Source organism: Oncorhynchus mykiss, chromosome 25 (genome assembly GCF_013265735.2).
Source record: "Oncorhynchus mykiss isolate Arlee chromosome 25, USDA_OmykA_1.1, whole genome shotgun sequence".
Classification (NCBI taxonomy): Eukaryota; Metazoa; Chordata; class Actinopteri; order Salmoniformes; family Salmonidae; genus Oncorhynchus; species Oncorhynchus mykiss.
This window is the reverse complement of record NC_048589.1, coordinates 32925867-32950891: the sequence shown is the minus strand read 5'-3', so window position 1 is coordinate 32950891 and position 25025 is coordinate 32925867. Positions and strand designations below refer to the sequence as shown.

The window sequence follows — 25025 nt, the reverse complement described above, 5'->3', positions numbered from 1 at the left end:
CTGAAAATAGGCAAATGAGAAAAACATGTTTCTGTCCAATAGGGTTGGGCAGTGTTGCAGTAGGTGCGAATCTATTTCCGGTTGGCGTTAGTGCGGGAATTTTTGAGGCGCATCGAGGATAACTTGGAAATAACAACAAAGACAACGAGGTTTGCATTAGACGATAAAAACCTGTGAAATTCAATGTTTTTGTTTAGATGTATTGACATAACGTGTTTAAGAACAAGATTATCACGGAAACGCGGTGTTTTGCTTATCGTCCAAGGCTTCATCGGAATGAAGGCCATTTCTAGCATGCCATCAGCTAACACGTTAATGTTAGTTAGTAATGTTGTTAGCTAGCTAGTTAAGAGTATCTCGTTGGAGGAATTGTTTAGCTATCAGTCCGCTGGCTTTTGCAATTGTCTGCAAATCATGGATGCACGCGTGTTACATATTGGCAATAAGTTCGCTTAAATTAGCTAGCAACTAACAAGTAGTAGCCGTTAACTAGCTAGGTAACGTTAGCTAGCTAAATGTAGGAAATGCCTTAACGTTACTAGATTCGATGCAATTTACATTGTGCTGGACTAGCACAATGCAAAAATTATATTGGTTGCATCGAAGTTATGAAAATCTCTCTCGCCCCAATTTGTTGTAAAAGTCTAACTCTGGCTAGATTGGTGATTGTAAACTCTGAAGCTAGTTAGTTCGCCGAGCCAGCGTGAACCTGACAATCGAAACAGCTACCCACGGTAGTGGTTACCAGATCGATTTGAAAACTCACGTGATCCTATCATGTGATATGGTGTTTACACGTCATATTCAAACTTCACCGAGACGTTAAGAAACAGCTTTTGCAGATATATTGTTGACGGTCAAATAATGTCATTGCTATGATATATGATCGAGGAGTATGCAGTATACCGTATTGGCTGGTAGTCACAAGATAGTTGTGTTGAATGAACTAAAATGTGGTAGCTGTATAGATTATATAGACGGTCATGTATACGGTCCCTTCAGATGCCCCCAAAAGCCCAGGCAGCAGGGAAGGGCAGAGGACCAGCCAAGAGGAAGCTTGCTGAGGAGTTCCCCCTTGGAGAAGTACTGACTGATACCAGCAAGAAGTCCTGGAAACTGGGAGCCCCTATCGGACAGGGCGGCTTTGGACTACTCTATCTGGGTAAGAGAAGCATGGCTAAATGGGTGATAAAACACATATTCTAGTCATTGATTGTTCATTCATTTATTATTGATCAGGAATATTACGGCATGTCTTGCACATGTGTATATATAGCCCTTCACCTAATAGGCTAACTGATGTATGCTATTTCAATTGTATTTATATATATACATACAGTGCCTTGCGAAAGTATTCGGCCCCCTTGAACTTTGCGACCTTTTGCCACATTTCAGGCTTCAAACATAAAGATATAAAACTGTATTTTTTTGTGAAGAATCAACAACAAGTGGGACACAATCATGAAGTGGAACAACATTTATTGGATATTTCAAACTTTTTTAACAAATCAAAAACTGAAAAATTGGGCGTGCAAAATTATTCAGCCCCCTTAAGTTAATACTTTGTAGCACCACCTTTTGCTGCGATTACAGCTGTAAGTCGCTTGGGGTATGTCTATCAGTTTTGCACATCGAGAGACTGAAATTTTTTCCCATTCCTCCTTGCAAAACAGCTCGAGCTCAGTGAGGTTGGATGGAGAGCATTTGTGAACAGCGGTTTTCAGTTCTTTCCACAGATTCTCGATTGGATTCAGGTCTGGACTTTGACTTGGCCATTCTAACACCTGGATATGTTTATTTTTGAACCATTCCATTGTAGATTTTGCTTTATGTTTTGGATCATTGTCTTGTTGGAAGACAAATCTCCGTCCCAGTCTCAGGTCTTTTGCAGACTCCATCAGGTTTTCTTCCAGAATGGTCCTGTATTTGGCTCCATCCATCTTCCCATCAATTTTAACCATCTTCCCTGTCCCTGCTGAAGAAAAGCAGGCCCAAACCATGATGCTGCCACCACCATGTTTGACAATGGGGATGGTGTGTTCAGCTGTGTTGCTTTTACGCCAAACATAACGTTTTGCATTGTTGCCAAAATGTTCAATTTTGGTTTCATCTGACCAGAGCACCTTCTTCCACATGTTTGGTGTGTCTCCCAGGTGGCTTGTGGCAAACTTTAAACAACACTTTTTATGGATATCTTTAAGAAATGGCTTTCTTCTTGCCACTCTTCCATAAAGGCCAGATTTGTGCAATATACGACTGATTGTTGTCCTATGGACAGAGTCTCCCACCTCAGCTGTAGATCTCTGCAGTTCATCCAGAGTGATCATGGGCCTCTTGGCTGCATCTCTGATCAGTCTTCTCCTTGTATGAGCTGAAAGTTTAGAGGGACGGCCAGGTCTTGGTAGATTTGCAGTGGTCTGATACTCCTTCCATTTCAATATTATCGCTTGCACAGTGCTCCTTGGGATGTTTAAAGCTTGGGAAATCTTTTTGTATCCAAATCCGGCTTTAAACTTCTTCACAATAGTATCTCGGATCTGCCTGGTGTGTTTCTTGTTCTTTATGATGCTCTCTGCGCTTTTAACGGACCTCTGAGACTATCACAGTGCAGGTGCATTTATACGGAGACTTGATTACACACAGGTGGATTGTATTTATCATCATTAGTCATTTAGGTCAACATTGGATCATTCAGAGATCCTCACTGAACTTCTGGAGAGAGTTTGCTGCACTGAAAGTAAAGGGGCTGAATAATTTTGCACGCCCAATTTTTCAGTTTTTGATTTGTTAAAAAAGTTTGAAATATCCAATAAATGTCGTTCCACTTCATGATTGTGTCCCACTTGTTGTTGATTCTTCACAAAAAAATACAGTTTTATATCTTTATGTTTGAAGCCTGAAATGTGGCAAAAGGTCGCAAAGTTCAAGGGGGCCGAATACTTTCACAAGGCACTGTATATATATTTTTTTATTTTATTTTTAATGTTATTTTTATTTTTTATTACAGCCAATGATAATTCATCTAAAACAGTTGGAGCTGATGCCCCATATGTCATCAAAGTGGTAAGACAACTCTGGCTTGATAATACATGCCTTGTATATGATTGCACGATTGGCCTCTCTTCCATCTCATGCCTATACAAGAAAGACAAAGGAGACATTTAAAATCCTTAGTATGCTTGTACAGTTAATGACAATATACTCAACATGTTCAGTTCAATCTGATAGCCCTGCATGACTCCAGGCCTACCTATGCTGAATGTATAGTGTTTCCAGAGAATAACTGTTCTCCTTATAATGTAATCTAAACTGACCATAATGGGATGAATAAAGCTGTACTGTTTGGTCAACTGTCCTCCACTGTCCTCTTTTTTTGTTGTTCAAATCTAGGAGCCCAGTGACAACGGACCACTGTTCTCAGAGCTCAAGTTCTACATGCGAGCTGCCAAGCCAGATCTAAGTATGCATACCAGACACCACTCCCTCCCTCATGAACACACACACACACACCGTCTCTCAACACTGGAACAAACAAATACGCATAAAGAAATGAGCAACTTTCTTAATTAAGGAAGTGTAGTTGTAGCTCTATTTAGTGGGGGCCTCTGTTTACAACACGGTGCCTTTGGTGGCTCCTGTGTTTGCCCCAAGGCCACAGCTTTGCATTTTATATCATAACAATCCAAATGTCAATATCCCCTGACAATTAACTGTTATATTGCTAAGGAATGAACACTCATATTTTATTCATTGGAATATGGCGTTGTCTGTTAGTAAATATTTGTCCCAGTAGGAGATTACTTTATGGCCGGCACTGGCTTTGCCCACACGGAATTACGCTGCTCTTATTACTTTGAACACCACCATCACCAAGTTTTATTAAGTGTTTTTTGAATCATTTCAATAATTTGCCTTGTTTTTACTTTTAAATGGCAGTCATCTCAGTTTAACCCTTTAAAAGTGAACTGCCTTTTAGCGTGTTGTATCGTGAATGATGTTTAGGCAAGTATTTAGCATTTTTTTCATATCTAGTATTGTTTAAATAGTTGTGCTACTCATGATTCCATAAAGATTATTGTTTTGTATTGATACAACTGTTGCCATTTTTTTGTATTTTAGTTCAGAGTTGGATGACGTCTCACAAGATGAAGTATTTGGGAGTTCCGAAGTACTGGGGGTCTGGCCTACATGAGAAAGGAGGAAAAAGGTATTGGGTAGTTAAAAATCTCATAGCCTCTCATGTATTATTTCTTATCATGGCTTTGACATGGTCATAGTCATGAGGCGAAGCCAAATGGCCTAGACCACCACAGCCATCAGAAAAATTTCATAACACATGGCCTCTCATGTATTGTTGCTTTTATACAACGGTTACCAGCATTAAAAAGCCAGATGAATTCCCAAATCACCAATTTTTGGAACTCTATCACTTTTTATCTCCACAAAAGACGTTGGTATCTGGTTGCTAAGCAACCATTTTTTGTTTGTCCAGACGAAACCAGTTTATCAAAAGTTGCTGGCTTATGACCAAATTATCAAACAAAACGCATACTGCAATTGGCAATGTTTGTTGTCTAGTATATCTTGGGCAGGATCTAAGGCAGAAGATACACAAAGAAACTTTCATGCAATTTTAGTGGCAGGTTACAAGTGATATAATCTGAAGCAATTTTGCTGTTACATGAAGCAACTAGAAACACAATTAAAATTGCATGCAACAGCCAATCAAATTGAAGCTGCTTTGTCATATTGTTTGAGGATTCTAAACTCACCCCATGTCATCAGCTGCTTTACATGTGGTCTTAGAAATGATTTGTTTATCCAACTGTTTGGTTATTGTAACAACATGGATATAGACAAAATGCTGTCTGTAAAAATGTTGCCAGCTAGCCAAATCTCATTACAAAGCTAGCTAGCAACGAAATAACCAAGCCAGCGACGACTTAAGATGGCCAGCACAGCGAATGCTTCACTTTGAAAAAGTAATTTCTTGACTGCCAAACAATGTCTATAACAATCTCCCGTTCTGCTGTCTTTCTTCAGCCTTGATCACTGGTTACACAGCACTGACAGCTGTATTATTGACATGACAACTGGGTCAGAATGGATTATGTGACAAAGTATTAGTTTCGATTGTGCGACTAGTGTCAAGCTACAGCCAAAGATGAAAAGTTACAACTGGATGCAACCAAGTTTCAGATTAGTTGCTTATTAGTTGCGGAGGGGGGGGGGGTTCACGAAGCAATCAAGAAACAACTCGGTTGCAAGCAACGAAAGTTTTGTAAAAGTTAATTTGTCTAACTCCAGCCTAACAATGTGAATTCCTAACCACCTGTTGTGTAATGCCTTTTTTAAATCTGGTTCTTCCAGTACCTTGACAGCAATCTGTTATGATATGTCTGCCATATAAATACCTGTGGACCAGTTTGGTATATTTGAACACACCCATAAAGTTAAGCGGTTGTGCATGTCAAGCCACCGCCTTACTCCAGCTACAAGCAATTTTGATTGATTAACATAGACAGTATGTTATCGAGGTGTGTCAAATGGCACCCTATTCCCTTTATAGTGCACTACTGTTGACTGGATGCCATATGGCTCTGGTAAAAAGTTGTGCACTCTATAGGGAATAGGGTGTCATTTGGTATGCACGCTGAATCTCTGGTTCCTTCCAGGTACAGGTTCATGGTGATGGACCGGTTTGGGACGGACCTTCAGAAGAAGTTTGAGGAGACTGGAAGGAGGTTCCCCCGGAAACTGGTCCTGCAGCTCGGGCTGAGACTTGTGAGTTTTGTCGTCATATAACTGCCAATAATAGAGCCAAGAAAAACAACTAACTAAAGCGTTGATATATTTTATTCACTTTATGAAACATCTTGGCTGTTTATTTAATTTACTATATCTTTACATTTGTTATTTATCCAGAGTGGATTAGTTCAATCATCTGAAGATAGCTAGGTGGGACTAGGGCGGTTACGGTGACCGTATTACCGCCACACCAGCAGTTATGAGTCATGTCAGCCGTCAAATTCCACGTGACCGTTTAGTCACTGTAATTGGGCTTCTCCAAGCTCTTATGCTGCTGCTGGTCATTAGTAGCCTACCATACTTGCTAACTGCCTGGTACTCAGCACTCTATTGTCCCTCTAATCACTCTGACATCGATGCAAATGTATAATGATCAATTCTAAATCAAAATAAATTGAACTCTTATGATTTAGTATATGTAAAGAAAATATTAAATCAAGAACAGTGTGATGACAATATTAGCCTATCACTTTTTTTGCGCCTTTTTCAAATCATAGTTGCACACCTCATGTAGCCTAGCCCATAGGCCTATTTGTTTTGATTCGTTTTTTTGTATCACAACGAAAGTGGCCGCATAACTTCTTAAAATGAAGAACATTAATCTGCTTTACAACAGGCGTAGAGCCCAACTGGCAAACATGCAGTGTGTGACTTCCAGGTTTGGGGAAGATCATGTTCACCATAAAAATGCACCTTAATGATAACAGCATTACAAGCCTAATTGCATTGGTGGTCACTTTTGATAATGGTGTTTTCCGCTAATGGAATATTTGCACTACTGCCGTGTGCGCATCGCTGCGCTTATATTGTGAAGAAATAGACTAATAGTTTATCAACATTTTAAGCTAAACATTCTCACTTGCGTCAGGTTCATTGCTTAAACTGTTTTTTTAAATGCTAGTGGTTGTATTAATTTGGGATCTATTGCATCCCACAACAGTCCCTGACTATGGAATATTTATTTCTCGTACAGAATAGAATTGGTCAACTTTTGTACTATGAGGATAGTATATTTACATAGGCTAGTGCTTTTGCTGTTCGTTAGGCCTACTCATCTTGTTGGCTGATGAAAAGTAAATGTGGACAGTTCTTCCAATATCTTCAATATGCACCTCGGATTTGGATAAGGACGCATGCGGTTGCGTCCTTGATGTGTCTGTCTTCACTTGTAGCCTGTGAGAAAGACCCGATCACATGACTGAGAGCAATGTTAGTGGAGAGGTGCTTCGGCACGCAGCCGGGAGAAGGGAATACTAATTATTATGTTCAGCCTAAGGTCACAACAACCACTGGCCGCAAAAGGCATTGCTTTTTTAGTGGGCATTACGGTCACATAAAGGGGGATGCAGCTGGGAAATTCGAGGCATTTTCAAGTGCTTGTCAAATTGGGAATGAGAGACTGATGAAGAATGTACAACCTGTGCCACAAAACAAGGCAGAGCTCAAACCTTTCATGCAACATTTTTCAAATCATCAATTATATTATTCATCAATTATATTAATTTGGTGACGGGTTGAAAAGCATTAAACATTTAAGGCAATTTAGCTTGCAGTTGCTAGCTAATTTGTCCTATTTAGCTAGCTTGCTGTTGTTAGCTAATTTGTCCTGGGATATAAACGTTGTTGTTATTTTACCTGAAATGCACAAGGTTCTCTACTCCGACAATTAAACCACACACAAAACGGTCAACCAAATAATTTCTAGTCATCTATCCTTCTTTCAGGCTTTTTCCTCTTTGGACTTTTTTTGGCGATTAGCATCTAACTTTCTTAAAGGTGTATTACCACGACCGACCGACTTCAGTTCATCTTTCATTCACCGACGTGGGTATAACCAATGAGGAGATGGCACGTGGTATCTGCTTCTATAAACCAATGAGGAGATGGGAGAGGCAGGATTTGCACCACGTTCAGCGTCAGAAATAGAACTGACTTCTATTTTAGCACTTGGCAACGTAGACGCTCGTTGGCGCGTGAGCAGTGTGGGTGCAATGATTGTATAACATGTATGTGTAAATTTATTTAGCAACGGAAGTGGTGTGGTCAGCATGTTAGACTGTATTAAAAATCCAAACATATAGCCCAACATTTGTATCACAACTAAAGTTACATAAATAACTCTAAATTAAGCATTAACAGGAGTACCTGTTTTTTTCTCATCTGCTCAACACAGAATAGCCGGATGTGTGATCTCCCTCAAATCGTCAGCTGTGTTCAATTTTATTCTTCATAATATAAAATAACGTCTCGGAATTCTAAGCAAATCTCATCTGCTAAATGAACTAGTGTAGCCCACAGCCATATGGCATAGCCCCATCAGGGCCTAACATAAGGACAACTCAGAGTATGCTATTCTGTTCTTCTGAAATAGACTACATTTTCTTCATATCCTGTTTCTTTAGACCTGTCTAAAATAAAGAATGGATTTATTGTAATGGTGTAGGCTATATTACATGGATTTATTAGACTTTTTAAAATGTAGATGGCTTGTAGGCTACTGATGTGGAATCCTGGAGATGCTACATTTGTTTACATTAATTACCAGTCAATTAACGTGAGACCAGCAGTTATTTGCTTGACAATCACCGGCTGACGACCTTTCATGACCGATACAGCCCTCGGTGGGACAACCACAAAGCTCAGTCATAGTAAGTACATTTTTCCTTAATAAAGTAGCTATCTGCAGAGTCAGTGCTAGTAAGGGGGAAAAGTCAAGCGTTAGCTCACGAAAGGCAATATGCATCTCTGCGCCACTTCCGGTGTGAGGAAAGGTCGTACTCTACAGGTGTTGTAGAGCATGAACCTGCAAGAGCTTGTCACTGCTTTGATGTGTGCAGAGAACGACCGGGGGGCTGTCCAAGTTCACGGCAAGTTTATTTGCACTCTGGGAGGGGGACACTTTGGAGTTGTCAACCATGATGGAGAGGTCTTGGAGCGTGCAGGCCTTCCCCGGGAGGAAGAGAGCAGCTCCCCCTTGTTGAGCTTGAGGTGGTGGGCCGACATCCAAGCTGAGATATCTGCCAGGCATGCAGATATCTATCGTGTTCAAAATGTTGTTTGCCTATGTATTATTATCTCTGTAAATAACGTTTGATATTTGCCTCTTCTTCTCCCCCCACTTGTGTAGCTTGACATTCTGGAGTACATCCATGAGCATGAGTATGTCCACGCTGACATCAAAGCCTCCAACCTCCTCCTCAGCCACAACAACCCCAATCAGGTCAGTGGCTGTCTTTTCCAAAGATATTGACCTTGAGCTGTTGTATTATCTAGGGTCCTACCTGTCTGTCATTCACACTAGTCCAGCACTTACACACCCGATTTAGCTGATTCTTTAGCCAGAGCTTGGTAAGTTTATTTGAGTCTGTTGAGTTACAACCCCAGGAATGGATTGAGAAACACATATGTAGTGGAGCTTTTTGTCCTGATATGGCTAGCATCAATGCTATGCTAATCCTGTTCGATCTTACCATGTCAGGGCTGTATAGCTTGCTAGCAATGTGCCTTGTGTGTAGCAGTGGAGGTTGCTGAGGGGAGAACGGCTCATAATAATGGCCAGAATGGAGTGAATGGAATAGTATCAAACACAGGGCTTTCATATGTTTGATACAATTCCATTCACTCCATTTCAGCCATCACATTACACTCCAGCCATTATTATGAGCCATCCTCCCCTCAGCAGCCTCCACTGGTGTGTAGTGACTAGCAACGTTACTGTACCTGTAGACTTCCAGTCAATGCTAATTAGCATTGGCTCACAAAACTACCGCTAAGTTCCTTTATACTGCATGCAGAGACATGCCAGAATCTAGCTGTAACCCTCTAAAATGGAGAGGCCTATTTCTCAGTCTGGGTAGGATTTCAAATGGTTGTCTCTACCTCTTGAAGTGAAGTAATGCCTTTGACCTGATATGTAAATTGAACAAACATTGGATATATTTATTTATTTGATTATGCTGCTGCCACTGGTTCATTGGATTCAATTCGACATTAGAGACGTAAAAGAGGGGAGGAGGGGTTCTTTATTCTTCTCTAAACAGGGGAGAGATTAGATGGTGGCTAAGAGCTCTTTCAAGCAAACAAGGTGGGGGCAGGGGCAAATATGTAATTTAGAGATTAATAATGTTTCCGTGGTGTGTTATTAAAGTGCTATTTTTAAATTACAATTTAGAAAGCAACCCCTTGGGAGTCTCAGGGTTAGCTCTCTTTCTGCCTGCTCCCTGCCTGCAGTTATTGGAAACATTTGTTTGACTTTCTGGGAGCTGAGGATTTGAGCAGGGAGGGAGGGAGCTATAGTTTACTGTAACTATGCTTTGTAATGTACACGTTATTGTTATAGTCCAGGCGATATGTGGAAACGCATGTTTTCGTAAAGGCATGAAACTTAGTACACATGTACAGTGTTATTAGTAGTAATTTAGTTACAAGCCACATCATGTTAAGTATACTCACTCATTTGGTTGGCTGTGTGTGCATGCATGAATTTATCTGTTTTGTTTGCAAACCTCTAGGTTTACTTAGTAGATTATGGACTGGCCTATAGGTACGCTCCAGAAGGAGTGCTGAAGGAGTACAAGGAAGACCCTAAGAGGTGCCATGACGGGACCATCGAGTTCACCTCCATCGACGCACACAAAGGAGTCTGTAAGTACAGCACACCTCACTGAGCCAAGCCAGGGGTAGGTACGTTCAGTTGGGAGTAAATGGAAGAAATCATTGTTTTTCAAAATAAAAAGGTAACCTGATTAGGGCGTTCACCCACGGTGCTCAGAATGACAGAAATCACATTTACATAATGGTAATTGTTCTTAACAGAGCATGGAAGTCGAGGATGCAATGATGCGTATCCTTACAATGATGCAACGATGCGTGTCCTTACAATGATGCAACGATGTGTGTCCTTACAATGATGCAACGATGTGTGTCCTTACAATGATGCAACGATGTGTGTCCTTACAATGATGCAACGATGTGTGTCCTTACAATGATGCAACGATGTGTGTCCTTACAATGATGCAATGATGCGTGTCCTTACAATGATGCAACGATGCGTGTCCTTACAATGATGCAATGATGCGTGTCCTTACAATGATGCAACGATGTGTGTCCTTACAATGATGCAACGATGTGTATCCTTACAATGATGCAACGATGTGTATCCTTACAATGATGCAACGATGTGTATCCTTACAATGATGCAACGATGTGTGTCCTTACAATGATGCAACGATGTGTATCCTTACAATGATGCAACGATGTGTGTCCTTACAATGATGCAACGATGTGTATCCTTACAATGATGCAACGATGTGTGTCCTTACAATGATGCAACGATGTGTGTCCTTACAATGATGCAACGATGTGTGTCCTTACAAAGATGCAACGATGTGTGTCCTTACAATGATGCAACGATGTGTGTCCTTACAATGATGCAACGATGTGTATCCTTACAATGACGTGCGTATAGTGTAGAGGCCTGGGCTATATTATATATGTTTCTTTGCACAGGGAAAACACATGTCATACAATTCTACTACACTTTATATGATTGTAGACATTAGTACAATCATTTTTTAATACGACAATTTACAGGGTAGCCTACTCTGCTGACACCGACAAACAGATCAATAACAACCATGTGGTTCATATAATAGACCTACGAGAACGGGAGACATCTAAACTGGAGGAGGAAATTCTGATAAATAATGAATATGGGCAGTGCACACTCACCGGGGATATGGCCGGTGCTGTCCGCTGGAGCCAATAAGATAGGCTATAGCCTGCTGTGGTTCGTTAAGTTGAGAATTTTTAAAGACCGATTTGTAAAGACAGTCTTTTCATTGTCTTCTCTTTACATCATTAGCCATTTGCTTTCCAAACTTGTCCTGTGATTTAAAAATATATATATATATATCTGGCTGTACATCTAATTTTCACTAACAGTTCAACAACAATCATCTATTTGGTACCTGCTTCCCAAATTGCGTGTGCTGCCTTTCCTTCTGACCGTAGGCAATGCCATTTAAAACACTCCACAACTTATTTTTTAAGACTAGGGGAAGCTAATGATCCTAGTGGCCAAATCATGCTTTAGTACACTATTCTGAATGTTATTTATTTATGCATAGACAGGAGTAGGATAATTAGGCTATATCATTTTGGCAATTTCATTCAATTTACTTAGGGAAAGCTTCCCCAGCTTTATGGACGCTCAGCCAATGTCTTATCTACTATCCCCCATAGTAGAAAACTTTACCTATTCTATTAGTCAGCTTGTTGAGAGATAAATAGCCCAAACAGACTCTGGGACAGTTGTGGGATGATAAATCCCAAATTCAAACAACCAGTAGGCCTAGGCTACATAAAAAATTTATATATACAGTTGAAGTCAGAGGTTTACATACACTTAGATTGGAGTCATTAAAACTTGTTTTTCAACCACTCCACAAATGTCTTGTTAACAAACTATAGTTTTGGTAAGTCGGTTAGGACATCTACTTTATGCATCACACAAGTAATTTTTCCAACAGTTGTTTACAGACAGATTATTTCACTTATAATTCACTGTATCACAATTCCAACAATTTACATACACGAAGTTGACTGTGCCTTTAAACAGCTTGGGAAATTCCAGAAAATGATGTCATGGCTTTAGAAACTTCTGATAGGCTAATTGACATAATTTGAGTCAATTGGAGGTGTACCCGTGGATGTATTTTATTTTATTTCCATTTTTTTCATTTTACCTTTTTTAGGTAGGCTAGTTGAGAACAAGTTCTCATTTGCAACTGCGACCTGGCCAAGATAAAGCATAACAATTAGACACATACAACAACACAGAGTTACACATGGAATAAATAAAACATACAGTAAATAATACAGTAGAAAAAAAGAAAACAAAGTATACAGTGAGTGCAAATTAGGTAAGATGAGGGAGTTAAGGCAATAAATAGGCCATGGTGGCGAAGTAATTACAATATAGATACTGGGGTGCAAAGGAGCAAGATAACTAAATAAATAAATATAGTATGGGGATGAGGTAGATAGCCCATCTGCAAACAGCCCATCTATGTACAGGTGCAGTGATCTGTGAGCTGCTCTGACAGCTGGTGCTTAAAGCTAGTGGGAGATATGAGATATGGGAGATATGAGTCTCCAGCTTCAGTGATTTTTGCAGTTTGTTCCAGTCAAGAGCGTACAGGTCGCAACGAGAGCGTACAGGTCGCAGTGGTGGGTAGTGTATGGGGCTTTGATAGACTGCATCCAATTTGTTGAGAAGTGTTGGAGGCTATTTTATAGATGACATCGTCGAGGATCGGTAGGATGGTCAGTTTTACAATGGTATTCTTTTTTACATTTATTTTACCTTTATTTAACCTTTATTTAACTAGGCAAGTCAGTTAAGAACAAATTCTTATTTTCAATGACGGCCTAGGAACAGTGGGCAGAACGACAGATTTGTACCTTGTCAGCTCGGGGGTTTGAACTTGCAACCTTCCGGTTATTAGTCCAACGCTCTAACCACTAGGCTACCCTGTTGCCCCATGAGTGAAGTATGCTTTGTTGTGATATAAAAAGCCAATTCTAGATTTAATTTTGGATTGGAGATGCTTAATGTGAGTCTGGAAGGAGAGTTTACAGTCTAATCAGGCACTTAGGTATTTGTAGTTTTCCACGTATTCTAAGTCAGTGGTTCAGAGTAGTGATGCTGGACGGGTGGGCAGGTGCGGGCAGTGATCACTTGAATAGCATGCATTTAGTTTTACTTGCGTTTAAGAGAAGTTGGAGGCCACGGAAGGAGAGTTGTATGGCATTGAAGCTCGTCTGGAGGTTAGTTAACAGTGTCAGAAGAGGGGCCAGAAGTATACAGAATGGTGTCGTCTGCGTAGAGGTGGATCAGAGAATCACCAGCAGCAAGAACGACATCATTGATGTAAACAGAGAAGAGAGTCGGCCCGAGAATTGAACCCTGTGGCACCCCCATAGAGACGGCCAGAGGTCCGGACAACAGGCCCTCCGATTTGACACACTGAACTCTACTAGAGAAGTAGTTGGTAAAGCAGGTGAGGCAATCATTTGAGAAACCAAAGCTGTCGAGTCTGCCAATAAGAATGTGGTGATTGACAGAGTCAAAATTCTTGGCCAGGTCGATGAATAAGATCCTGGACGAAACAGGTATAAACCGGTATCTATATCTACAGTAAAACGAGTCCTATATCGACACAGCCTGAAAGGCCGCTCAGCAAGGAAGAAGCCACTGCTCCAAAACTGCCATTAAAAAAAGCCAGACTACGGTTTGCAACAGCACATGGGGACAAAGGTTGTGCTTTTTGGAGAAATGTCCTCTGGTCTAATGAAACAAAAATAGAACTGTTTGGCCATAATGTCCATTGTTATGTTTGGAGGAAAAGGGGGAGGCTGGCTACCCGAAGAACACCCTCCTAACCGTGATGCACTGGGGTGGCAGCATAATGTTGTGGGGGTGCTTTGCTGCAGGAGGGACTGGTTGACTTCACAAAATAGATGGCATCATGAAGTAGGAATAATATACGGAAATGCCTGACCTAGATCCTAATGAAAATCTTGGGGCAGAACTGAAAAAAACGTGTGCGAGCAAGGAGGCCTACAAACCAGTTCTGTATGGAGGAATGGGCCAAAATTCACCCAACTTATTGTGGGAAGCTTGTGGAAGGGTACCTGAATAATTTGACCCAAGTTAAACAATTTAAAGGCAATACACTCAATTAGTATTTGATAGCATGTAAACTTCTGACCCACTGGGAATGTGATGAAAGAAATTAAAGCTGAAATAAATCATTCTCTCCACTATTATTCTGACATTTTACCTTCTTAAAATACAGTGGTGATCCTAACTGACTTAAGACAGGGAATTTTGACTAGGATTAAATGTCAGGAATTGTGAAAAACTTCCGACTTCAACTGTATATGTAAAAGCAATGAATCAATACATAACGTTTAGCTTAAAGTGTTGATAAACTATTTCTTAACATTAGGCTATTAGCACAGCAATGCACACAAGGTAGTAGGCTACGTGCAAATGTTCATTTGGCTATCGGACAATGAAAAAGTTGAAAACCAAAAGAATATGAGAGAAATATGCTACTGATTTCAATGGTGTATGGGGGTCTTTCTAAAATAGTTGCCTCCATGGATATGGTTGGATTTTGCCTCGGCTACTTTGAAGCAAGACAAACATGCCTCATAATATGTGGTAAAACATTCGGGTTTCAAACAATTAAGTAACTATGTGTTTTCAAAATGCATACTGCCTCCAGCTCTTTGGAAAGTGGTGTGTGACGTGCTAATGAAGCCTGCCTTCCTTTGCCTATGCATTTGAATGGCAGATGGGAAGCATGCTTCAATTACCAGTTGAGAAATGCAATTCTAAAAACTAATATTTGTATCTACAATTGTTGTGCAAAGATTGGGCTTATAAAAGCTCTGTCTGATAGATTTCCCGCTCAAAGGCTCTCTGTATGCTGTGCGTGTGAGGATAAATACGATTCATAAAGAATATACACACACCAATGTAATTCCACAAAACTGTACAAATGAACCCATACACTGATAAGCATGACCAGTCAAAAGTATTTTCATCAATGAATAGGCTAAAAAGTATTATTTTCACAATGGGATTTTTTTTGTTCTCCTGGACAATTGGCCAGCGACGATTTTATTTATTTATCAGCAAATAAAATTACAGCCAAAAGCCAGCTATTATCAGCTAACAGATATCCTGCCACCAATGTATCAGTAGGACCTCTAAAGGGATCTGTTGATCAGTTCAGTTGTGAAAATAATGGTATGAAAAAGGAAAACTATAAGAACAGAACTCACCGTGGCAACAAACTGTTAAAAGCAGCGGGTAGCCATCTTACCGCCTCTGACCACAACATTTGCTGTCATTTTACATGTTAAACAATTCTACATGTTTAATGGCCACTGTTGGTCGACACCCAGCAGGTGAGCGCTGCTTTAAACCCTTCAGACTGACCTAGTGGTGTTGTATGTCTGCAGCTCCCTGTAGAAGGAGTGATCTGGAGATCCTGGGGTACTGTATGGTCCAGTGGCTCTGCAGTAAACTGCCCTGGGAAGACAAGCTGCAGGACCCCCTCTATGTCAGAGACGTAAAACTACAGTAAGATGTCACAAACACACACCTGTGTACATATACACACACACACAGGTTGGTAAGTTGAGATCCTAACTTGTTTTTGTTGTTCACAGATGCAGGGATAACGTGTCAGAGTTCATGTCCAAGTGTTTCTCCTCACAAGACAAGCCAGGTGAGAGAGAGACAAATGCTACATTTCTTAGAACTAAGTTTTGTACTTTGTATGTTGAGCACACATCTGTTGGTCTTCGTGTGGATGAGGATGTCAATATTGTAGTTGAAATTAGTTTGACTTATCAAACTTTAACATGAGTAGCTGTTAGGCCAGTGGCGTTATAGTTACACCATTATCACTAGCTGCTGCTTCACGAACAGGGGCCCTGTTGATCTCCTCATATTGCGTGTGTTGATCTCCTCATATTGCGTGCTAATTCATTAGCCCCACCGCTAATTCTGACCGCAACAAAACTTCCCACTTTAACTTTCTTGTGAATTACAGTGTGATGAGTGCATTCGTGTGAAGCATAGGTTGGAGGCAATACCAAGGAGGGCAAGAGTGTTGGCTGAAGTTTGCCTTTTGGGGTGACATCACTTCAGATATGTTGTAGACATACAGTACAAGTCAAAAGTTTGGACACCTACTCCTTCCAGGCTTTTCCCTTTGTTTGTACTATTCTGCATTGTAGAATAATAGTGCAGGCATCAAAACTACGAAATAACACATGAAATCATGTAGTAACCAAATAAATGAAATGGTAATATTTTTGAGATTCTTCAAAGTAGCCACTTTTTGCCTTGATGACAGCTTTGCACACTCTTTGCATTCTCTCAACCAGCTTCATGATGTAGTCACCTGGTGTGCATTTCAATTAATTGCCTTGTTAATTTGTGGAGTTTCTTCTTAATGCGTTTGAGCCAATCAGTTGTGTTGTGACAAGGTAGGGATGGTACACAGAAGATAGCCCTATTTGGTAAAAGACCAAGTCCATATTATGGCAAGAACAGCTCAAATGAGCAAAGAGAAATGACAGTCCATCATTACTTTGAGACATGAAGGTCAGTCAATCTGGAAAATGTCAAAAACCTTGAAAGTTGCAGTCACAAAAACCGCTATGATGAAGCGCTATGATGAAACTGGCTCTCGTGAGGACCGCCACAGGAAAGGAATGCCCAGAGTTACCTCTGCTGCAGAGGATGAGTTCATTAGAGTAAACTGCACCTCAGATTGCAACCCAAATAAATGTTTCATGGAGTTCAAGTAACCGACACATCTCAACATCAACTATTCAGAGGAGACTGCGTGAATCAGGCCTTCATGGTTGAATTGCTGCAAAGAAACCACTACTAAAGGATACCAATAAGAAGAAGAGACTTGCTTTGTCCAAGAAACACAATCAATGCCCATTAGACCGGTGGAAATTTCTCCTTTGGTCTGAAGCTTTGGTTGAACCACCATGTCTTTGTGAGATGTACAGTTGTGGCCAAAAGTTTTGAGAATGACACAAATGTTAATTTTCACAGTCAGCTGCCTCAGTTGTGCAAATTGCCATCATACAATACTCCAGAATGTTATGAAGAGTGATAAGATGAGTTGCAATTAATTGCAAAGTCCCTCTGTGCCGTATACATGAACTGAATCCCCCAAAAAATATTTCCACTGCATTTCAGCCCTGCCACAAAAGGACCAGCTGACATGTCAGTGATTCTCTCGTTAACACAGGTGTGAGTGTTGACGAGGACAAGGCTGGAGATCACTCTGTCATGCTGATTGAGTTCGAATAACAGACTGGAAGCTTCAAAAGGAGGGTGGTGCTTGGAATCATTGGTCTTCCTCTGTCAATCATGGTTGCCTGCAAGGAAATACATTTGCCGTCATAATTGCTTTGCACAAAAAGGACTTCACAGGCAAGGATATTGCTGCCAGTAAGATTGCACCTAAATCAACCACTTATCGGATCATTAAGAACTTCAAGGCGAGCGGTTAATTGTTGTGACGAAGGCTTCAGGGCGCCCAAGAAAGTCCAGCAAGTGCCAGGACCGTCTCCTAAAGCTGATTCAGCTGCGGGATCGGGGCACCACCAGTACAGAGCTTGCTCAGGAATGGCAGCAGGCAGGTGTGAGTGCATCTGCACGCACAGTGAGGCAAAGACTTTTGGAGGATGGCCTGGTGTCAAGAAGGGCAGCAAAGAAGCCACTTCTCTCCAGGAAAAACATCAGAGACAGACTGATATTCTGCAAAAGGTACAGGGATTGGACTGCTGATGGACTGGGGTAAAGTAATTTTCTCTGATGAATCCCCTTTCCGATTGTTTGGGGCATCCGGATAAAAGCTTGTCCAGAGAAGACAAGGTGAGCGCTACAGTCAGTCCTGTGTCATGCCAACAGTAAAGCATGCTGAGACCATTCATGTTGCTTCTCAGCCAAGGGAGTGGGCTCACTCACAATTTTGCCTAAGAACTCAACCATGAATAAAGAATGGTTCCAACACATCCTCCGAGAGTAACTTCTGCCAACCATCCAGAAACAGTTTGGTGACGAACAATGTCTTTTCCAGCATGATGGAGCACCTTGCCATAAGGAAAAAGTAATCACTAAGTGGCTCTGGGAACAAACATCGATATTTTGGGTCCATAGCCAGGAAACTCCCCAGACCTTAATCCCATTGAGAACTTGTGGTCAATCCTCAAGAGGTGGGTGGACAAACATCAACCCACAAATTCTGATAAACTCCAAGCATTGATTATGCAAGAATGGGTTGACATCAGTCAGGATGTGGCCCAGAAGTTAATTTACAGCATGCCAGGTCGGATTGCAGAGGTCTTGAAAAAGAAGGGTCAACACTGCAATTATTGACTCTTTGCATCAACTTCATGTAATTGTCAATAAAAGCCTTTGACACTTGTGAAATGCTTGTAATTCTACTTCAGTATTCCACAATAACATCTGACAAAAATATATAAAGACACTGAATCAGCAACTTTGTGACAATTAATATTTGTGTCATTCTCAACTTTTGGCAACGACTGTATAGTAAGTGAACGGATGATTTCCGCATGTGTGGTTCCCACCGTGAAGCATGGAGGATGAGGTGTGGGTGTGCTTTGCTGGTGACACTGTCTGTGATTTATTTAGAATTCAAGTCACACTTAACCAGCATGGCTACTACAGCGTTCTGCAGCGATAAGCCATCCTTCTGGTTTGCGCTGATGGATTCTGGGTTCTAACTCCTAATTTTGGGATAGGGTTAATTATCAGGTATCCTATTGAAATATTGAGTGCTTAGGTTTAGAGGGTCTACACCAGAAGTTAATGTTCATCTGTAGGAGGAAGGTATATGGTGGGTGCTATTTAAGCTTGGAATGTGCTGTGTGCAGGGAACACGATCACATGTGGCAGCACTAAGGGGAGAGAGCTGTGGATTAGCGATGAACGGGGTCCAGGTCAGGTCACTTTAAGGGAGAAGGAACATTTTATTGCCCGCGTCACATAATTTCCTGCCTTGCAACAGAGATGTAGTGTTTGGGGAGAAGGAGATTCCTCCCCAAATTTGGGTACATATACCACCGCTATTGTAAACATGTTTTTGTCGGTTCAGCTGTTCGATCTTTTGGGAAGAATACACTTTGTTTGAGCTTTCATAGTGTCTGTCGAGTTCTTACTCTGATAATTAGAATCTAACAGCGCTTAGAGGGACTGTCCTGTTGAAAAACAAATTAGAATGACGCAAAACACACCTCCAGGCTGTGTCAGGGCTATTTGACCAAGGAGAGTGATGGAGTGCTGCATGACCCGGCCTCCACAATCACCCGACGTCATCCCAATCGAGATGATGTGGGATGAGTTAGATCGCAGAGTGAAGGAAAAGCAGCCAACAACTGCTCATCATATGTGGGAACTCCTTCAAGATTGTTGGAAAAGCATTCCAGGTGAAGCCTGGTTGAGAGAATGCCAAGAGTGTTTAAAGCTGCCATCATTGCAAAGGGTGGCTACTTAGAGGAATCTAAAATGTAAAATATATTTGGATTTGTTTAACACTTTTTTTTGGTTATTACATTATTCCATATGTTATTTCATATTTTTGATGTCTTCACTATTATTCTACAATGTATAACATAAAAACCCTTGAATGAGTAGGTGTGTCCAAACGTTTGACTGGTATATGAACTCTTAGTTTTTTGTTGTTAAAAGATTTGTGCGTGATTCATATGGTATTTAGGCCTGCAGATTTGACTTCACTCAACATAACATTAACTTTACATTATGGACTAGGGGGCGTTCAATCTGAAGGAGGAAAAAACTTGACTTTTAACAACGTTTAACAAGCCATTTAATTCAAGGCCTGAACCCAGGGCCTTCCTCTCCTATCCTCCCCATCTCGACCTACGCTCATTCTCCTCTGTCTCCTCCTCTTCACTGATCCTTCTGTGGCAGCACCCGCTCTGGCCGCCGTGTGACAGAAGGAGAGATTTCTCTGCGGGCTGTTGTGTTGTGGTACAGCCGCACACAACACATCTCACCAGCCCAGAGATGGAGGTGATGGGAGTTGAGCCGCCGTGGTTCTGTTGTGTCCATCATCACTAATTATGTTTGTTGTGACTAGGGTTGCACATTTTAGGGAATATTCAGAGGTGGAAACTTTCCCGTCAGAATTAATGGGAATATATGGGAATTAACGGAAATATATTCAAATTAATATTAATACCATTTAAATGTTATGTTTTTTGCATTGGATATATTTATCATATGGAGACAAAACATAAACCTTTTACCTGATCATACGTAGACATAATTGCAAATTATTCAATCCTTCCAATATAATAAAAAACAATTATTTAGTTACAAATTGAACTTTTTAATGAAATGAGTTGACTCTTCACATGATGATTTCACTGAACAACAAAAGAAAGGGAATATTGAATGATCCTCAATGACCCATCGCATCTCCCAAAAACGTTTTCAACATACAATGTAAAATGATAGTCTAGAAACTAAAGCTTTGGTTGTCTTCCTCAGGCTTCCATGTCTTCTCCCTGGACCTCCTCAATGTCCACCTCTTGAATATCAGTCTCTGAGGTCTCATTTTCACTGTCACTTTCCAACCTTGTTGAGGATGGCTCGTTGTCAGGCTCAAAAAGGTTCAAATATGCCTGGATGGCCACCAATTTTTCAACCCTTGTATTGGTCAGCCTGTTGCTTGCTTTGGTGTGTGTCTTCCCAAACAAGGACCAGTTGCGCTCTGAGGCAGCTGATGTTGGTGGGATAAGGAGGATGATAGAGACAACAAGAGAAAGAGCCTCAGATCCACCAAGTCCCTTCCACCAGGTGGCTGATGAGATTTGTTGGCACGACTGCCAAATTGCATCTCCATCCCAAAGCCCTTGCTTGGAAGTATACTTCGCCAGACTACCTTTCCCTCACTCAGGCTAAGGTGGCGAGACACGTTAGTGATGACACCATAGGCCTTGTTGATCTCTGCACCAGACAGGATGCTTTTGCCTGCATACTTGGGGTCCAACATGTACGCTGCGGTGTGTATGGGCTTCAGGCAGAAGTCTTCATGCTTTTTGATTTATTTCAGAACTGCAGTTTCCTCTGCTTGGAGCAACCGTGGGCAGGGCAGTACGGATTTCTTATCTTACATCAGTCTGAACATCAGACAGGATGGCATTGTCTCCCTCAATCCTTGCAATTGCTACTACTGCTATAGGTTTCAGGCTGCTTACCACTCTCCCAAAATACATCATCCAGTAGGATCCTCTTGATGGGGCTTGTCCATATTGGCAGGCTGTGATATGGCCATTTCTTGGAGAGACATCTTCCCCTCCAGGAGACTGTCAAACATGATGACAACACCACCCCAACGGGTGTTGCTGGGCAGCTTCAATGTGGTGCTCTTATTCTTCTCACTTTGCTTGGTGAGGTAGATTGCTGCTATAACTTGATGACCCTTCACATGCCTAACCATTTCCTTGGCTCTCTTGTAGACTGTATCCATTGTTTTCAGTGCCATGATATCCTTGAGGAGCAGATTCAATGCATGAGCAGCACAGCCAATGGGTGTGATGTGAGGGTAGGACTCCTCCACTTTAGACCAAGCAGTCTTCATGTTCGCAGCATTGTCGGTCACCAGTGCAAATACATTCTGTGGTCCAAGGTCATTGATGACTACCTTCAGCTCACCTGCAATATAGCGACTGGTGTGTCTGTTGTTTCTTGTGTCTGTGAATAATGATTGAGGGGTGGATATCAGCTAGATAACAAACATTCTAATCCGTGTTGTAGTTTATGGTCAGTGAGGGTTGGGAATCTTCAAGTTGAATTGATTTAGTTTCTCTGTTTTTTTTGTATTGGATGTTTGTGTTTTTATCACAATGTTGTTGGAGCAGATGGGGGAACAGGTTGAAATGCATAGGGATGCTCATTGCCTCATACTACTACTATATTGAACAGGAGAATCTCAACCACTCTTCAGCTAGCTAGCTACCTTTTTTAATTGTGAATAGGGCTAAATTAAAAATGACGCTTACATTTTAAAACACTTAAAAAAAATATATAAATAAAAAAAAATGCTACTTACTTTTTACTTTTTTTTTTTAACTTCTATTTATGTGTTTTGACCACTGAGGAGAGTGTCAGGTAAAGTGTTCCCTTTTTTGGGTAAGCACCACAGCTCATATACAACTTGCTGGGACTCATTTTAAAATATAAATCCACTCTTTTATTTGATTTCTTTGTCATATTTTAGATGAACTTCAGAAGTTCATGGAGGAGGTGAAGACCCTAAGCTACACAGACAAACCGGCCTATCAGAAGCTACGGTCCATTCTGGAGGCGGGGCTTAAGTCAATCGGCACCAAAGATGACGACAAGCTGGAGTTCTCCTCAGTGGTCAGCAGCAACGGAGCTGGGCCATCGTCCTCTGCCAAGGTCAGTGCACAGACACACGTTGCACGCAAAGACAGACATACACACACATATACAAATGTGTTGCTGTGAGATCATAGTAGCCTAGGCGTTTAAAACCTGGCACGCTCCAGACCTTTTTGAAGCCCGGCCTTTCAAACGGAGCCCATTTCAACCACCTCTAATGTGTTTACCTGTTGAAAGCCATTTCATTTGAAATGTAAAAATGCCCAAGCACGATCCCAGACTAATTGGGCAGGGTCGTGTGAATGGCTGCCAAGTGCATTGATTTTCAAATACAATTAAGGTGTGATGCTTTTAAAAGATATGCCTTGACCGCGGCTTATTGACGTTTTTACCCCCAAAACACAGTCACACACACTGGTCAAAGCGTTGTCTTTGGCACGCTGGCTAACACACAGGGGTTTTCTCCAACAACAACAGCAAAAGCCTTTTTCCTTTCCTCTCTCAATTTCCTCCCCTCTCCTGTCCTCTCTTCTCCATCTTACCTATCTCTTTCCTCCTCTCCCCTTCCAGTTTCTCTTCTCATTGTCCTCCCTTTTCTCCCCTCTTCCCTCTCTCCTCCTCCTTATCCTCTTTACTGTCCTCCTCACTCTCCTCTCCGACAGGTCTAAGTACCTGTGTTTATCCCTCAGTAATGTATCACAAATTTGATGACACGGTAACCTTGGAGTTGGTGCTGCCTGGCAATCAGTGGGCCACTCTCACGGCAGAGGGAGGGGTCTCCCCTTCCCCTTCCTTCCCCCTCCTCACGCTACCCACAATACGTTTGCATAAGGACGGTGCCACTGGAGAGCTGGCTTGTGCCAGTTGAGGGTTACCTGCCCACTGCCGTTATTGTATGTGATTATCTAGCCAATCTGTTCAGCTCAGCAGGGTCTGCTGATAATCATAAGGTAGCAATTGGCAAAATGAAAGGCAAGACGAGAGAGGGAAGAAAGGAGGGAGGGGCGCGCGTTCATTATACAGTTTAAGAGAGAATGAGGAAAAGGAGGGATGGCAGAAGGAAGAAGAGATGGAAGAGTTGATTGCTGTCGGTAAGTGCATCTTTCTCATCAACGTGTTCTGGGCTGGTATGATTTCATGGACACAATTATTTGCTAGTTTTAGTCTTGAATGTGTAGAACAGGGAGAAAAAGTTAAGTCATAGTTGATGAAAATTGTACCAAAGGGCTCACCTCAAATCTCAACTTTGACACTGAAGACAGTTCCAGATGTCTTAAACAATTACCCCAGAAACAAAATTAGCCCTGTCCATTGTTGTTATTTAGATGGGTCAAGGAAGCAGAATTCATTGTGTACTTTGAGTGGATTATTCCTGTCGAAGGTTTTCTTCCTCTGTGAGAGTCATAATTGCATTTGCTCAGATGTCACACAGACGTTCACAAGGCTCCGGGCAGACATAAGTGTTCGGTCGTCGTGTGCCAAAGCAGAGTTCCTGATTTCATGTTTGATTTCTGCCCCCTCCATGGTTGCTGCAGGCGGACTGTGAGATTTGACCACATTTCTCTCTTTTCTTCTCTCCTCACAGAAGACTTCCAAAAGAAAGAAAGTGGTAGATTATAAAGAGGAGTCTGATGATGAGGTCGATGGCTCTCCCGCCAAGAAAAGAAAATCTCCAAAGAAGAAGGGTAAGAATCTTCTTTTCCTCTCCTACGCTCCTGTCCTCTTAAACCACACAGAATACATTTTGATCTTCTCCCGACAGGGGTGAAGGAAAGTAAAACTGCCAGCCCTAAAAAGAAAGCTGCCACGCCTAAAAATACTGCTGCCAGACCCAAGAAGGCACTGGTGGAGATGGGTACTCAGACCACACCTGGCCTGAAGAGAGGCAGAGGTAGACCCAAGAAAAAGGCAGAACCAGTAGATTCAGAATGAGTTCTACTTCTGCCGTCTTATTCGAAGTTCCAGCCAGCCTTCCTCTCCGCTCACCTTCCTCTCACTGTCCGCTTTTAAGAGATACTCCGTTTTAACAGGTTGTAGAGTATGTCTGTTCTCTTTCATTTTGTTAACACGCAAGGCCTTCTGTAAGTCCGATAATAAAATAATAATGTTGATGTGAGATTCAGTGGTATACTTTTTGTACACTAAGTCATTGAAAACCTGTGTATCATGCTTATGTACTTAAAAATAAAGCCAGTCTTCACATTTTCAAACA

At 41.4% G+C, this 25025-nt stretch overlaps 1 protein-coding gene across 2 annotated transcripts; it reads left to right on the top strand.

Moving 5' to 3' along the window:
- Positions 1-25025, top strand: LOC110505809 (serine/threonine-protein kinase VRK1). Of its 2 annotated transcripts, XM_021585261.2 has the most exons (13): positions 1-149; positions 1003-1162; positions 3008-3063; positions 3391-3460; positions 4120-4207; positions 5676-5784; positions 8936-9028; positions 10320-10452; positions 15847-15967; positions 16057-16115; positions 22689-22870; positions 24399-24498; positions 24576-24918. In XM_021585261.2, exons 2-13 carry the CDS (start codon positions 1003-1005, stop codon positions 24743-24745), a joined length of 1341 nt encoding a protein of 446 aa, XP_021440936.2. In that variant the 5' UTR covers positions 1-149; the 3' UTR covers positions 24746-24918. The 2 variants fall into 2 exon arrangements, with proteins under 2 accessions (XP_021440936.2, XP_021440938.2); XM_021585263.2 differs by lacking the exon at positions 1-149 and having other exon boundaries at positions 24402-24498; positions 24576-25025.

Bases quoted from the DNA above. Each gene is read 5' to 3' on its own strand.
- LOC110505809 (XM_021585261.2), top strand. From the start codon at position 1,003: ATGCCCCCAAAAGCCCAGGCAGCAGGGAAGGGCAGAGGACCAGCCAAG. The intron at 5,785-8,935 runs GTGAGTTTTGTC...CCACTTGTGTAG, and splicing joins TGCAGCTCGGGCTGAGACTT to CTTGACATTCTGGAGTACAT. The intron at 16,116-22,688 runs GTGAGAGAGAGA...GTCATATTTTAG, and splicing joins CTCCTCACAAGACAAGCCAG to ATGAACTTCAGAAGTTCATG.